The 17,152-nt window shown below is 48.5% G+C and overlaps 1 protein-coding gene across 1 annotated transcript in view; it reads left to right on the top strand.

Annotated features, from left to right (window-relative positions):
- Window positions 1-17,152, top strand: part of CZIB (CXXC motif containing zinc binding protein) — a 90,638-nt gene that overhangs the window by 55,317 nt on the left and 18,169 nt on the right. Inside the window, exons 3-6 of the mRNA XM_088465556.1 lie at window positions 10,059-10,115; window positions 11,408-11,489; window positions 12,482-12,513; window positions 12,614-12,691. Coding sequence (XP_088321682.1) covers window positions 10,059-10,115; window positions 11,408-11,489; window positions 12,482-12,513; window positions 12,614-12,691 — 249 coding nt within the window. The remainder of the gene's footprint in view (window positions 1-10,058; window positions 10,116-11,407; window positions 11,490-12,481; window positions 12,514-12,613; window positions 12,692-17,152) is intronic.

Below are 17,152 nucleotides of genomic sequence, written 5' to 3'. Positions count from 1 at the left end.
TATATAGAGCATGTGTGGAGGAAGGATTAGGTGTAGGACACAGTAATGTATGACACAAGGGAGCAGAGCAGTGATGATATTAGTGATGTAGCTGTCACTAGTATATAGAGCATGTGTGGGGGAAGGATTAGGTGTAGGACACAGTAATGTATGACACAAGGGAGCAGAGCAGTGATGATATTAGTGATGTAGCTGGCACTAGTGTATAGAGCATGTGTGGAGGAAGGATTAGGTGTAGGACACAGTAATGTATGACACAAAGGAGCAGAGCAGTGATGATATTAGTGATGTAGATGTCACTAGTGTATAGAGCATGTGTGGAGGAAGGATTAGGTGTAGGACACAGTAATGTATGACACAGGGGAGCAGAGCAGTGATGATATTAGTGATGTAGATGTCACTAGTGTATAGAGCATGTGTGGGGGGAAGGATTAGGTGTAGATCACAGTAATGTATGACACAGGGGAGCAGAGCAGTGATGATATTAGTGAAACAAGTGAATGAAAAAACGAACGTCCGAGCGTTTTCTTGGCTGTTGCTGCCTAAACTATTATAGAAATATCACAACAATGGACCTTTTTACTGATACTTTCACTTTTTCCTCTTTTATTACCGTTTCTATTTCCTTTATGTGAAAAATGATTCTTTAGTTTCAAATACGTCCAATTCCCGGTCGGCTTGGTATGACATAAATAAAGCGCAGGGACAGACCAGTAACGTTGCTGGAAGTGATGTACAGTAATGGAGACTGATTTCTCATGGACAACGTTACGTGGACCTTTTGTGTCCCACGTTATAACTAAATCTTTTCGTGTTTACGTCAGGAGGAAAAACGACTAATGTCATCTACATGGCAATCTTATAAGACCTTGGTTACACTGGACAATCGCCGTAAATTCAAAATTGCTGCGGTGTGAAGCTGGGGCGGGTCGCTTGTTATAATATAATTGAGCTAGCACTATGACAATGGTGGTAGTTATCATCCACCAACCAGCCTAATGGCGTTCAAGCATAAAGCTGGTGTTTAGGCCATTTGTGTTGTGAGAATGCTGCTGATATATGGTAACGGCATGGGGTTAATTAATTGCGCAGGCTGTATTCTCAGTAACCACGGCACCTAAACCACATCTGTTCCACAAAATGTTCCATAACTTACAGTGCGTCCAGAAAGTATTCACAGCGCTTCACTTTTTCCACATTTTGTTATGTTACAGCCTTATTTCAAAATGGAATAAATTCATTTCTACTTCAGGGTCCATAGGGGGTCTACAGGGTTGAACTTGGGGTATAGGTTTGGGAACTAAAATCCGGGCACCACGCAGTTAAAGCTTTTAGCTCCCAGGATGCACTGGGTCCACTCTCCCTATAACCCCACCCCCAAGCCAGATGCACCTCAGTTTAAGTTGGTGCCCGGCTCGAGTCGGGTCACCGTTATCGCAGGGGGGCTGATTAGCAGCCCTTAGGCTTTATTTAAATTTTTTTAGTTCAAAGTTTTTATTTTTACTTTTTACTCTTCTGAGCGGCAGCGTCGGACTGTCCATAGGACGTCCAAGATACCACTCCATCACCCCGCCAGCGCTAAGACGCCAGTACAGATATGGGGATCTCAGCGGGACCCCAGAGTCTGTACTAACCGGACTCTGCGGGCGCCCAGGACTGCTGCCGGATCCACGGGGAGCAGGTAAGGTCCGTGCATTTCCAATGCAGTCCGATGCCTCCGGTCTCTGGGGACAGACCGGAGGCACCGGCAGTGGCGGCGGGCCCCCCCATACCCCGTGTGTCCTCTACACCATCAGGGACTTAGCGATCTGCGCAGGGAGCCGGTGTCCCGGGGGTTAATAGCTGGCCAGGGTAGCAAGCCTTCCCTGTTGTAGCAGCTCCTTCCCTCAGCTCAGCGCGTCTTTCAGTATTATAGTCTGGCGTCGCTGAGCTGCTTCCTCCGCGGGCCACGCTTCTTCTGAGATCTCCAGGCGCCATTTTCTATGTGCAGCAGCAGAGCTCCGGAGATGGCAGTGAGCCCAGTCCCCCTGCGTACCTCACCATCAGGTCAGTGTACACAGCGCTGTAGCCTTCCCAGACACTGAATCTGGGTAAGTTGAATGCAGTGTAATAGTGCAGTATATTATATGTAATGTGTGTGTGAGTGTGTGTATATATATATATATATATATATATATATATAATGTATGTATATGTATGCATTGTATGTGACTTATGCTAGTGCTGGCTGTCTGTGCTTTATTCTCTATCCTGTCAGTGTATATCTATCCCTTTTCTTTACTATCTGCCCTAATGCTGCTAAAGTACTTAGGTTGGTTCTGAGACCTCACATATATATACAGTCAGGTCCATAAATATTGGGACATTGACAGAATTTTCATATTGTGGCCTCTATTCACCACCACAATGGCTTTGAAATGAAACAAACAAGTTGTGCTTTACCTGCAGACTTTCAGATTTAATTTGAGGGTAATTACATCCAAATCAGGTGAACGGTGTAGGAATTACAACGGTTTCTATATGTGCCTCCTACTTTTTAAGGGGCCAAAAGTAATGGGACAAACTAAACAATCCTAAATCTAACTTTCACTTTTTAATACTTTGTTGCAAATCCTTTGCAGGCAATTACAGCCTGAAGTCTGGAACGCATAGACATCACCAGACGCTGTGTTTCATCCCTGGTGATGCTCTGCCAGGCCTCTACTGCAAATGTCTTCAGTTCCTGCTTGTTCTTGGGGCATTTACCCTTCAGTTTTGTCTTCATCAAGTGAAATGCATGCTCAATCGGATTCAGGTCAGGGGATTGACTTGGCCATTGCATAACATTCCACTTTATAGCCTTAAAAAACTCTTTGGTTGCTTTTGCAGTAGGCTTCGGGTCATTGTCCATCTGCACTGTGAAGCGCTGTCCAATGAGTTCTGAAGCATTTGACTGAATATGAGCATATAATATTGCCCGAAACACTTCAGAATTAATTCTGCTGCTTTTGGCAGCAGTCACATCATCAATAAATACAAGGGAACCAGTTCCATTGGCAGCAATACATGCCCACGCCATGACACTACCACCACCATGCTTCACTGATGAGGTGGTATGTTTTGGATCATGAGCAGTTCCTTTCCTTCTCCATACTCTTCTCTTCCCATCACTCTGGTACAAGTTGATCTTTGTCTCATCTGTCCATAGGATGTTGTTACAGAACTGTAATGGCTTTTTTACATGTTGTTTGGCAAACTCTAATCTTGTCTTCCTGTTTTTGTGGCTCACCAATGGTTTACATCTTGTGGTGAACCCTCTATAGTCACTCTTGTGAAGTCTTCTCTTGATTGTTGACTTTGACACATATACACCTACCTCCTGGAGAGTGTTCTTGATTTGGCCAACTGTTGTGAAGGGGTTTTTCTTCACCAGGGAAATAATTCTTCTGTCATCCACCACAGTTGTTTTCCGTGGTCTTCCGGGTCTTTTGGTGTTGCTGAGCTCTCCGGTGCGTTCTTTCTTTTTAAGAATGTTCCAAACAGTTGATTTGGTCACACCTAATGTTTTTGCCATCTCTCTGATGGGTTTGGTTTGATTTCTCAGCCTAATGATGGCTTGCTTCACTGATAGTGACAGCTCTTTGGATCTCATATTGAGAGTCGACAGCAACTGATTCCAAATGAAAATGTGACACCTAGAATCAACTCCAGACCTTTTACCTGCTTAATTGATAATGAAATAATGAGGGAATAGCCCACACCTGTCCATGAAATAGCTTTTGAGTTGATAGTCCCATTACTTTTGGCCCCTTAAAAAGTGGGAGGCACATATAGAAACCGTTGTAATTCCTGCACCGTTCACCTGATTTGGATGTAATTACCCTCAAATGAAATCTGAAAGTCTGCAGATAAATCACATCTTGTTTGTTTCATTTCAAAGCCATTGTGGTGGTGAATAGAGGCCAAAATATGAAAATTCTGTCAATGTCCCAATATTTATGGACCTGACTGTATGTATGTGTGTGTATATATATATATATATATATATATATTATATATATATATATATAATATAATTTGTCAGTGTTTGTGAGGTTTGTCACATACTGTTGCGTGCTGCATGTTGCCATATGTTAGGTGGTACTGTGTGTTGCATATGCTGACAATGGCTCCCTGCAGCTAATCTTAGCATCAGTCAGGACCGGTATGGCGCTGCTTAATATTTCCGCCGAGATGGTTAGTCAGATATGTCTGACCAGGAGATAGAGCGCAATACTGCACCTATGTTTGCTTTCCTGTAAGTCATGTGCTGCAGGTGTTAGTGCGGAGGATTTGACTCATAAAGGGTTCTGTGTGTGGCGCCATCTGGTGCCGGGCCCTAACACGACTCCCTTGGGCGGTTTGTTTCTCAGGATCCTCTCCATTGCGGATCACTGGGCGGGCCTCATTGTTGTACCTCACTTGGGGTTACTTCTCCATACTGCCCTTCTCAACTCAGGGTATCTCGCAGTTTCTTGCACTCTACTCCTGTGACACAGACTATCGCTCCTTGCAGGTGTTTTTCGCAGTACATGAATTACCTCCAGTACCACAACGGTCTGTCATTCCCCTTGCAGGGATTACCACAACAGCTACCCTGGTGGATGTCGTTTTCTACCAAATACATAATGGCGTAATATACGCCCTGTGGTTACTTCCCTGGTGGCTCTGCCGTGGACTGGAGGCTGTATTGGGCTCTTTCCCTCTCACATGGGGGGAGCCGATTTCAAGTATTATCTCTGCTTTGGGGCTGGTAGCCGGGTCCATTCTGGTTATAGAGAATGTCGATCCTGTACCTGTACCATACACCCTCAGTTTAACATGGGGATCCTCGTTACTGTCCAGCGGGTGGATCTCAGGACGGGAGTCTGGTTATCGCCAGATACGAGGAGTCACAAAAGCGATTTGGCCTCCTGTTTCCCATTCCCTGAGGGTCATCACCAGTAATAGAAATCACCTCCTGGGTTGGATTTGCATGTTACTCGTCGGACTACAGGCATTACTACGCCTCCCATTCCGGCCTGGACGGATTCTATGGATCCGTAGGTGGTAACTTTACCTGAAATCAATATACTAGCTTTCAGGGGCTGTTGCCCATCCTAACATGGCTATCGCATGGTTGGTTAATACTATTGCATATTGGCTGATGCATTTGTAATGTTTTTCCCCTCCAACACGTCTGGGGTTCAAATGTCTTTTGTCGCTCACATAAGATATGCAGTTGTCATATATGGGAATACCTACATTGGATACTAGTTTCCTAACCTTCAGGGTTTCGGCTGCGACGGTATCCGCCGCTATACCCTATGGCTGCGCTCTGGGAAAGCAGAGGTGCAGACACCATCTATGGGGAAGATCTTGTTTGTTCCTGACCTTGACAAGTTTGTAGCAACATTGGCAGTATCACTAATACAGGATTACCGCCTTCAGCTACTACCGCTACAATCAGACTAAATCTGTTAAGTCTTTTTGTCCTCAGAGTCAGCATAAAGGCCTGTTTTTTCATAGGTTGTTGGCCTCCACAAAGGCCCCCATATCTGCTTCCGAGCAGGCCAGGACTTCCAGACGACCCTGCTTCTGAACCTAAGGATAAACTTTCAGCCTGACGGGACAGGTCTACATCTGGGGGATTCCGACTTTCCCAGTTCACCCAGTGCTGGTGTCAAGTCACCAGGGAGCTAGGGTAGGAGTTGTAGTCCCTCACGGGTGCGGCCTCTCATTGCTCAGGCGGCCTCATCACATGTGTGGTTACATGGGTCGTTCTGCAGACCCGATCAGGGCCTTACAAATCCAGAAAGATATATCTTTGCGGTAAGCAGAGCTATTTAGACCAGCCTCACTATCTCAGCGAGGGACTGGTTGTTCTACTTTCTTTCTGGGGCAGGGGCCGACTGGTCCTCATTGGCCTATCCTCTGTCTCAAATCCCTGAACCAGTTTCTAAAGGTGCCTGGACTCTGGAGGAGTCCCCGATGCGCCATCATCCGATGTTTGGAACCTGGGGACTTTATAGTATCTCTGAATATTCAGGACACGTACCTACGTGTACATATGGAGCCCTCTCATCAGTGTTGGCTCAGGTTTGCTGTGCCCCAGCAACACTTCCAATTTTTGGGTTCTGCCCTGTAGACGGTCCACAGCCCCACCGGGGTTTCCCAGATTTATGGATTTTCTGACAGTTCACCTGTTCAGTGTATCCGACTACTCCAGTATCTGGACAGCCTCCTGCTCTTAGCAGGATCACCGAGGTACTTTGCGACCATGTCACGTTAACCTTTGCTTCTTCACAGGCTCAAATGGTTAATCAAAGGGGCAAAAGTCCTCCCTGCATCCCTCACAGGGTATACTTCATCTGGGAGCCCTGCGGGATTCTCAGAATCCTGAGAATTCTTCTGGGGTAAGGCAAGATCTCCACTCTTCAACTTCGAGTGCGCGGATGTCTACACAGTCGACAAATGTCTATACACTCTGTAATGCGCGTTCTAAAATCCAGAGTGTCTACCTTCGGAAGGGTGGAATATTCTCATTACAGGCCTTTCCATAATCTGCTCCTCTCCAGATGGAACGAGTTTTTCCATTGAATCACTGTTCAGACGATGCTATCTCCGGAGGCGAGTCTGTCTCTGTCTGGGTGGCTATGGCCATCTCGTCCAGGGTATTCTTTGCTACGGACGCCAGTCTCTGGAGGACAGTGTCTGGTCCGCATTCGTTTCGGGGCAGTTGGAAGTCTGTCGATTCCACCCTGCCAATTAACTTGTTGGAACTTTAGGCTGTCTTGGGCCTTCACTCTGGCCTAACACATGCTTCACGGTGAACCTGAAAAGGTTCAGTCCGACAGTGTCACAACAGTGGCTTCCATCTAGGAGACACTGGTCGTTAGGTAGCAATGACAGGAATGTCACCCGTTCTGATATAATCCGAGGGTCTCCTCCCGGCCGTCTCTGCAGTGTTCATTCCAGGAGTTCTCCATTGGGAAGTGGACTTCCTCAGCCGTCACAATGTGCTTCCCGGGGACTGATCTGTTTTCCAAGGGAGATTTCAACTCCTAGTGAGCAGAGGGGGCCTCCCAGAGGTGGTCCTCATGGCCGTCTGACTCTATCACACGCTATCAGTGTTAGAGTCCAGCACTACAGGTACTGAAGCTACCTTCGGTGACGCATTGTCAGTGAAGTAGACTTTCCACTTTGTGTACCGGTGTCCTCCGTTATCCCTTCTTCCTCGATGTCTTCGGAAGTTTTCAATCGAGACGGAGGTGCTTTCCTGCTGGTGGCTCCAGATTGCCCCAGACGTCACTGGTACTTAGTTTTTCGGAGTCTCCCCATCGATTCTCTGTTGTTGCCTCTTCACTATCCGGACCTGTTGTCTCAGGGTCCTTGGTTTTTTCCCTGGACTTGGCTTGTTTGTCTTTTACTATGTCCCTACTGTGGTCCTAAGGCTTCTCTGGCTCTGTCATTATTGAAATGTTTAGAGCACGTAGACCAGCTTTTGCTGGGTTCTACCACAGACTGTGGCATACATAATTCTTATGGTATCGTCCCTGTCGCTACGATACTCCGGTGTTTAGGATTTCCAGAAGTTCTGGCATTCCTTCCAGCTGGCTTGGGGTCTCTCCTTCTGCCTGGACTTTCTGAGAGTGCGGATCTCTGCAATGTCAGTACGGTTCGGCTGTGGAATTGCTCCACTCTCTGGTATCCAGTCCATCCTTCAAGGGCTAGGCCTTTCTGTTCTGGTTGATACTTATTCAACTCGGGCTGCGGGCGGCTCGCTGTGGCGCATCGGCTGCTCTGCCTTGCTAGGTGGCCACATGGTCTTCTGTCCACAACTTTTTAAGGTTCTATGCATTGGTTTCTTTGGCTCTCAGGATGCTTCCTTTTGGGTGACTGATTCTCCTCTCAGCACAGGAGCGTCCCCACCCTTATAAGGACTGTTTTGGGACATCCCCAAAGTCAACCCTGTGGACCCCCTATGGACCCTGCAGTAGAAAACAAGAGATATGGTAAGAACTTACCTTTTGTTATCTCTATTTCTACGAAGTCCATAGGGTCCACCGGGCACCTGCCTTGACGCACCTGGCTTCATATTGGCTGTGTTACTGGTCACCATTTTCCCGTCTCCTTCTCTGTGAGTATGGTTCTTGAGTGTTCCAGTCTTCTCTCTTTCTTTCCTCCTTCGGCCTTTGGCTACTTACAAACTGAGGTGCCTCTGGCTTGGGGGCGGGGCTATAGGGAGAGTGGACCCAGTGCATCCTGGGAGCTAAAAGCTTTAACTGCGTGGTGCCCGGAAATGGTTCCCAACCTATACCCCAAGGTCAACCCTATGGACTTCGTAGAAACAGAGATAACTAATGTAAGTTCTTACCATATCTCTTGTTTTTTGTCCTCAAAATTCTACACACAATACCCGATAATGACAACGTGTAAACTTTTATTTTTTTGTGATTTTTGCTAATTACATTTAAAAAAAACAACTTTAAGAAATCACATGTACATAAGTATTCACAGCCTTTGCTCAATACTTTGTTGATGCACCTTTGGCAGCAATTCCAGCCTCAAGTCTTTTTGAATATAATGCCACAAGCTTGGCACACCTATCTTTGGGCAGTTTCGTCCATTCCTCTTAGCAGCACCTCTCAAGCTCCATCAGGTTGGATGGGAAGCGTCGGTGCACAACCATTTTCGGATCTCTCCAGAGATGTTCAGTTGGATTCAAGTCTGGGCTCAGGCTGGGCCACTCAAGGACATTCACAGAGTTGTCCTGAAGCCACTCCTTTGATATCTTGGCTGTGTGTTTAGGTCGTTGTCCTGCAGAAAGATGAACCGTCGCCCCAGTCTGAGGTCAAGAGCGCTCTGGAGCAGGTTTTCATCCAGGATGTCTCTGTACATTGCTGCATTCATCTTTCCCTTTATCCTGACTAGTCTCCCAGTTCCTGCCGCTGAAAAACATCCCCACAGCATGATGATGCCACCACCATGCTTCCCTCTAGGGATGGTATTGGCCTGGTGATGAGCGGTGCCTGGTTCCCTCCAAAAACAAAGAGTTTAGTCTTCGTCTCATCAGACCAGAGAATTCTGTCTCTCATGGTCTGAGAGTCCTTCAGGTGCATTTTGGCAAACTCCAGGTGGGCTGCCATGTGCTTTTTACTAAGGAGTGGTTTCCGTCTGGCCACTCTACCATACAGGCCTGATTGGATCGCTGCAGAGATGGTTGTCCTTCTGGAAGGTTCTCCTCTCTCCACAGAGGAATGCTGTAGCTCTGACAGTGGCCATCGGGTTCTTGGTCACCTCCCTGACTAGGGCCCTTCTCCCACGATCGCTCAGTTTAGACAGCCGGCCAACTCTAGGAAGAGTCCTGGTGGTTACGAACTTCTACACTTTATGGATGATGGAGGCCACTGTGCTCATTGGGACCTTCAAAGCAGCAGATATTTTTCTGTACCCTTCCCCAGATTTGTGCCTCGAGACAATCCTATCCCGGTGGTCTACAGACAATTCCTTGGACTTCATGCTTGGTTTGTGCTTTGACATGTGGGTATAGGCCTTTCAAAACCATGTCCAATCAACTAAATTTACCTCAGGTGGACTCCAATTAAGCTGTAGGAACATCTCAAGGATGATCAGTGGAAACATGATGCCCCTGAGCTAAATTTTGAGCTTCATGGCAAAGGCTGTGAATACTTATGTACATGTGATTTCTTAGTGTTTTTTTTTTTTTTTTTTTAACGAAATTTACAAAAATCTCAAACTTTTTACATGTTGTCATTATGGGGTATTGTGTGTAGAATTTTGAGGACAAAATGAATTTATTCCATTTTGGAATAAGGCTGTAACATAACAAAATGTGGAAAAAGTGAAGCGCTGCGAATACTTTGCGGATGCACTATAAATCTGAAGTGTCATGGAAAGGTCTCAGGAGAGATACTAACAGCATCGTGTTCTACGTAATAATGTATGTGAATGGCGCTGACCTAACGCATTATCACTTTATTATAACATAACTTAATCTTAAGATCTTCAGACATTTTTAATTTTTTTCTTTTTTGTAGCTAAAATGTGGAAACTGTGGAGAAGTCTCGGACAAGTGGCAGTACATCACTATGATGGTGAGTATCAGTGACGCAGTAATAGAATGCCCCCCGGTGTCAGTGACGCAGTAACAGAATGTCCCCGGTGTCAGTGATGCAGTAACAGAATGTCCCCGGTGTCAGTGACGCAGTAACAGAATGTCCCCCGGTGTCAGTGATACAGTAACAGAATGCCCCCGGTGTCAGTGACACAGTAACAGAATGCCCCCGGTGTCAGTGATACAGTAACAGAATGTCCCCATGACACTATTACACTAAATACGTACAGATGTGCCCACATACATCTATCCTCTGTGCGCTACACAACGCCGGAGCTCAGTGTGACTCGGAGGAGCTGAGGGTTTTTACGTGCGTCTTTTTACCCAAATTCGTCTTATTTGCACAACGATCTGCATGCTAAACGCTACGTTACACAGTTACAGCTGCTGACACTGTAACGTATCACTTCACTTCCATACTCGAACACGCCATACTCGAACACGCCATACTCGAACACGACATAGCACAGGCTCACCCTTCAGCAGGAGATTACTATTAGTGATTGGGGTTAGTTACATGGACGGAGCTCTCGCTATATTGAGCTTTGAAGCTTATGGGCCTCATTCAAAGGTGACGCAGAAGTACCGCAGCTGCTTTTATTGGCGGTTGCCTGTCTGCGCCTTTAGCCCTTCTCTGGTGTGCGTCCGCTTGTGCAAGGACTGAGACGCCAAATAGCCCCTGTATACGCTGTAATACTGCATCTGCGCAGGTTCTCCTCCCATGTACGGCATCCTATGTGAGCGCACGAGCCCCTGTATACGCTGTAACTGCGTGAGCGCAGGTTCTCTGCCCTTGTATGGCCTCCTATGTGAGCGGCTGAGCCCCTGTGTACGCTGTAATACTGCGTGTGCGCAGGTTCTCTGCCCGTGTACGGCCTCCTATGTGAGCGGCTGAGCCCCTGTATACGCTGTAATACTGCGTGTGCGCAGGTTCTCCTCCTGTGTACGGCCTCCTATGTGAGCGGCTGAGCCCTGTATACGCAATGACTGTTACTCTCACGCCCGCCTCACTCCTATAACACGACCATCGCCGCGCTTACACTAATACACCGCCATGTCTCCGCCCATGAACGCCCAGTACATTGTCACTACACTTATGCCTGCGTCCACCTGAAATTACAGCTGCCGCTCTGCACGGACACATGCGCGGTGCGACAAATGCACGCGGGACAGCAAATCGCCCAACATCCGTACTGCGTCCACCTCTGAACCAGGCGCTACATCACCATGCTGAGATTGGCTATTGATCGGCATTTCCATCCTATCACGCAGGACAGTGTGCCCCTGAAAGGTGGCAGAAGCAGCGCCAGCATGGTGCAGAAGTGTAAGCTGTGCTCGCGGGAGAACTCCATAGGTGAGTGACTTATCGCATAACCAGTGAGGTCATAATAATACTTATTATATAATGACACCAGGATTTATTACACAGTGCTTTGTGCTGACACTGCATATAAGGTATATACTGACGGGATAGCTATACGTATTCCTCCTGACCGCTCTGAGCAGATATGAAGACTACAACCCCCATCATGCACTGTCTGTATACACTGCTGGATGACTAAACTACAACCCCCATCATGCACTGTCTATACACTGCTGGATATCTAACTACAACCCCTATCATGCACTGTCTGTATACACTGCTGGATGACTAAACCACAACCCCCATCATGCACTGACTGTATACACTGCTGGATATCTAACTACAACCCCTATCATGCACTGTCTGTATACACTGCTGGATGACTAAACTACAACCCCCATCATGCACTGTATGTATACACTACTGGATGACTAAACTACAACCCCCATCATGCACTGCCTGTATATTGTACACTGCGGTGGTGCAGGACCTCTTGTGGCTCAGATGGGGGGAGATCGGGGGCAGATACTAGTGAGGCTGGTGCTGGCCAGGACTATTGATAACCTGCTCTGGTCTCTGTGCTTTAGGAAAGCGAGTTGGTAATAATAAGAGATGAGAATGGTCTCACACCGGGCACGCAGCCTATGTAACCCAGGTCCCCACTATCTGACCTATAGAAGGAGTCCTCGTCCTCGCCCAGTGAGCGCTCATTCCTCCTCCCTGCGCTGGTTGTGGTGACCAGGAACTTGTACAAGTATTACCCAGTTGCAGGAAATCTCTGTTAGCGTAAGATAACGTATTTACTAATAATTCTGGGCAATGAGTTTCCTCCTACCGATCAGCTGCAAGCTGCCCCTCTAATCGTTGTTTAACTATAAATCCCAGCATGCCCTGCCAGCCTCTGGTCCCTGCTTCTGCCTTAGAGATGATGATGATGATGATGAGGCCGCAGTGTAATAAACGTTCTATCTATTTCCATACAGATATCCTGAGATCCTCGCTGCAGCCGTACAATGTAAGTGCCTGGGGTGAGGGGCTGGCATCATTCCCTCTCATCGGTTGGGCGTTGTGCCCGTTATGGCGTTGTATATAATCGCTCTCCGTGTCGTCCTCAGGCTGAAGACACTGACCGCTATAAGACTATTGTGGAGTTTGAGTGCCGCGGTCTGGAGCCCATCGACTTTCAGCCACAGGTACAGTTTGCAGATGTGATTACTATTCTCTAGTATAAATCCCTGCGCTGCGCTCACCCGTCCTGTTCTGTGGGCATAGCGCTGGGTGACGGCGCCATCACACATATTCACATGATTACACCTTGGCCATAAGATGTAGAATTAGCATTTAGGGCCTGATCCTGAGGAGGACACACGAGTGGCCGCCGCAGCGTCTATTACCGGTCGCTCATCTGTGGCTTATGCAAACGCCCTTCCCTGGTGCACATCTGTGCGACCGATTGTGCAAGGACTGAGACTCCACTGTCAGCTGTAATACTGATTGGTCTTTAGACTCCATTATTGCTCGCTCCATCTCTATGACAGGTGCGTCTCAGTACAAGTATGGCCTCCTATGTGGGCGTCACAGCGTCTCGGTACAAGTATGGCCTCCTATGTGGGCGTGACAGCGTTTCGGTACAAGTATTGCCTCCTATGTGGGCGTCACAGCGTCTCGGTACAAGTATTGCCTCCTATGTGGGCGTCACAGCGTCTCGGTACAAGTATGGCCTCCTATGTGGGCATCACAGCGTCTGTGTACAAGTATGGCCTCCTACGTGGGCGTTAGAGCGTCTGTGTACAAGTATGGCCTCCTATGTGGGTGTTAGAGCGTCTGTGTACAAGTATGGCCTCCTATGTGGGCGTGACAGCGTTTCGGTACAAGTATTGCCTCCTATGTGGGCGTCACAGCGTCTCGGTACAAGTATTGCCTCCTATGTGGGCGTCACAGCGTCTCGGTACAAGTATGGCCTCCTATGTGGGCATCACAGCGTCTGTGTACAAGTATGGCCTCCTACGTGGGCGTTAGAGCGTCTGTGTACAAGTATGGCCTCCTATGTGGGTGTTAGAGCGTCTGTGTACAAGTATGTCCTCCTATGTGGGTGCTAGAGCGTCTGTGTACAAGTATGGCCTCCTATGTGGGCGTCACAGCGTCTCGGTACAAGTATGGCCTCCTATGTGGGCGTGACAGCGTTTCGGTACAAGTATTGCCTCCTATGTGGGCGTCACAGCGTCTCGGTACAAGTATTGCCTCCTATGTGGGCGTCACAGCGTCTCGGTACAAGTATGGCCTCCTATGTGGGCATCACAGCGTCTGTGTACAAGTATGGCCTCCTACGTGGGCGTTAGAGCGTCTGTGTACAAGTATGGCCTCCTATGTGGGCGTGACAGCGTTTCGGTACAAGTATTGCCTCCTATGTGGGCGTCACAGCGTCTCGGTACAAGTATTGCCTCCTATGTGGGCGTCACAGCGTCTCGGTACAAGTATGGCCTCCTATGTGGGCATCACAGCGTCTGTGTACAAGTATGGCCTCCTACGTGGGCGTTAGAGCGTCTGTGTACAAGTATGGCCTCCTATGTGGGTGTTAGAGCGTCTGTGTACAAGTATGTCCTCCTATGTGGGTGCTAGAGCGTCTGTGTACAAGTATGGCCTCCTATGTGGGCGTCACAGCGTCTCGGTACAAGTATGGCCTCCTATGTGGGCATCACAGCGTCTGTGTACAAGTATGGCCTCCTATGTGGATGTTATAGCGTCTCGGTACAAGTATGGCCTCCTATGTGGGTGTTAGAGCGTCTGTGTACAAGTATGGCCTCCTATGTGGGCGTCACAGCGTCTGTGTACAAGTATGGCCTCCTACGTGGGCGTTAGAGCGTCTGTGTACAAGTATGGCCTCCTATGTGGGCATTAAAGCATCTGTGTACAAGTATAGCCTCCTATGTGGGCATCACAGCGTCTGTGTACAAGTATGGCCTCCTAGGTGGGCATTAGAGCATCTCGGTACAAGTATGGCCTCCTATGTGGGCGTTAGAGCGTCTCGGTACAAGTATGGCCTCCTATGTGGGGATTAGAGCATCTCGGTACAAGTATGGCCTCCTATGTGGGCATTAGAGCGTCTGTGTACAAGTATGGCCTCCTATGTGGGCATTAGAGCATCTCGGTACAAGTATGGCCTCCTATGTGGGCATTAGAGCATCTCGGTACAAGTATGGCCTCCTATGTGGGCGTCACAGCGTCTCGGTACAAGTATGGCCTCCTATAACGCTTCCTGCTTCGCCTCTTTACCAAGCGAAGCACTACCGGTGAGATGCGTGAACATCTCATGGGCCGGAGAGGGCGTCACAGCGTTTCGGTACAAGTATGGCCTCCTATGTGGGCATTAGAGTGTCTGTGTAGAAGTATGGCCTCCTATGTGGGCGTCACAGCGTCTCGGTACAAGTATGGCCTCCTATGTGGGCATTAGAGTGTCTGTGTACAAGTATGGCCTCCTATGTGGGCGTCACAGCGTCTCAGTACAAGTATGGCCTCCTATGTGGGCATCACAGCGTCTGTGTACAAGTATGGCCTCCTATGTGGGTGTTAGAGCGTCTGTGTACAAGTATGGCCTCCTACGTGGGCGTTAGAGCGTCTCGGTACAAGTATGGCCTCCTACGTGGGCGTTAGAGCGTCTGTGTACAAGTATGCCCTCCTATGTGGGTGTTAGAGCGTCTGTGTACAAGTATGGCCTCCTATGTGGGCGTCACAGCGTCTCGGTACAAGTATGGCCTCCTATAACGCTTCCTGCTTCGCCTCTTTACCAAGCGAAGCACTACCGGTGAGATGCGTGAACATCTCATGGGCCGGAGAGGGCGTCACAGCGTTTCGGTACAAGTATGGCCTCCTATGTGGGCATTAGAGTGTCTGTGTTCAAGTATGGCCTCCTATGTGGGCGTCACAACGTCTGTGTACAAGTATGGCCTCCTATGTGGGCATTAGAGCGTCTGTGTACAAGTATGGCCTCCTATGTGGGCGTCATAGCGTCTGTGTACAAGTATGGCCTCCTATGTGGGCGTTCCAGGTTCTGTGTACAAGTATGGCCTCCTATGTGGGCGTCATAGCGTCTGTGTACAAGTATGGCCTCCTATGTGGGCATTAGAGCGTCTGTGTACAAGTATGGCCTCCTATGTGGGCGTCATAGCGTCTGTGTACAAGTATGGCCTCCTATGTGGGCATTAGAGCGTCTGTGTACAAGTATGGCCTCCTATGTGGGCGTCACAGCGTCTCGGTACAAGTATGGCCTCCTATGTGGGCATTAGAGTGTCTGTGTACAAGTATGGCCTCCGTCACAGCGTCTGTGTACAAGTATGGCCTCCTATGTGGGCATTAGAGCGTCTGTGTACAAGTATGGCCTCCTATGTGGGCGTCATAGCGTCTGTGTACAAGTATGGCCTCCTATGTGGGCGTTATAGTGTCTGTGTACAAGTATGACCTCCTATGTGGGCGTCATAGTGTCTGTGTACAAGTATGACCTCCTATGTGGGCGTCATAGCGTCTGTGTACAAGTATGGCCTCCTATGTGGGCGTTCCAGGTTCTGTGTACAAGTATGGCCTCCTATGTGGGCGTCATAGCGTCTGTGTACAAGTATGGCCTCCTATGTGGGCATTAGAGCGTCTGTGTACAAGTATGGCCTCCTATGTGGGCGTCATAGCGTCTGTGTACAAGTATGGCCTCCTATGTGGGCATTAGAGCGTCTGTGTACAAGTATGGCCTCCTATGTGGGCGTCACAGCGTCTCGGTACAAGTATGGCCTCCTATGTGGGTGTTAGAGCATCTCGGTACAAGTATGACCTATGTGGGCATTAGAATGTCTGTGTACAAGTATGGCCTCCTATGTGGGCGTCACAGTGTCTCGGTACAAGTGAGGAAGCACTACCGGTGAGATGTGTGAACATCTCATGGGCCGGAGAGGGGGAGCGTTAACTCCCCGCTCCGGCGCTACCCGCTGCAGACCACATCGAATCAGCCTAGTGCCCCTGTCATTTACCGCCCAGACCCCCGATCATACATCGGGGAGAAGCGGTATCAGCGCACATAACGTGCACTGATACCGCTTCTGGGCTTCATACATCTCCCCCAATGTGTTTTATGGGGATGTCGCTCTAATGCCCACATAGGAGGCCATACTTGTACACCGAAGCTATGACGCCCACATAGGAGGCCATACTTGTACACAGACGCTCTAATGCCCACATAGGAGGCCATACTTGTACACAGACGCTCTAATGCCCACATAGGAGGCCATACTTGTACACAGACGCTATGACGCCCACATAGGAGGCCATACTTGTACACAGACGCTATGACGCCCACATAGGAGGCCATACTTGTACACAGACGCTCTAATGCCCACATAGGAGGCCATACTTGTACACAGACACTATGACGCCCACATAGGAGGCCATACACTGTACACAGACGCTCTAACACCCACATAGGAGGTCATACTTGTACACAGACGCTGGAACACCCACATAGGAGGTCATACTTGTACACAGACGCTATGACGCCCACATAGGAGGCCATACTTGTACCGAGACGCTCTAACACCCACATAGGAGGCCATACTTGTACACAGACACTGTGACACCCACATAGGAGGCCATACTTGTACACAGACGCTCTAATG

Source organism: Taudactylus pleione, unplaced genomic scaffold (genome assembly GCF_031769625.1).
Source record: "Taudactylus pleione unplaced genomic scaffold, aTauple2 ptg001992l, whole genome shotgun sequence".
NCBI lineage: Eukaryota > Metazoa > Chordata > Amphibia > Anura > Myobatrachidae > Taudactylus > Taudactylus pleione.
Note: the sequence above shows the minus strand (reverse complement) of the source record. Positions and strands in the feature narration are given on the sequence as shown.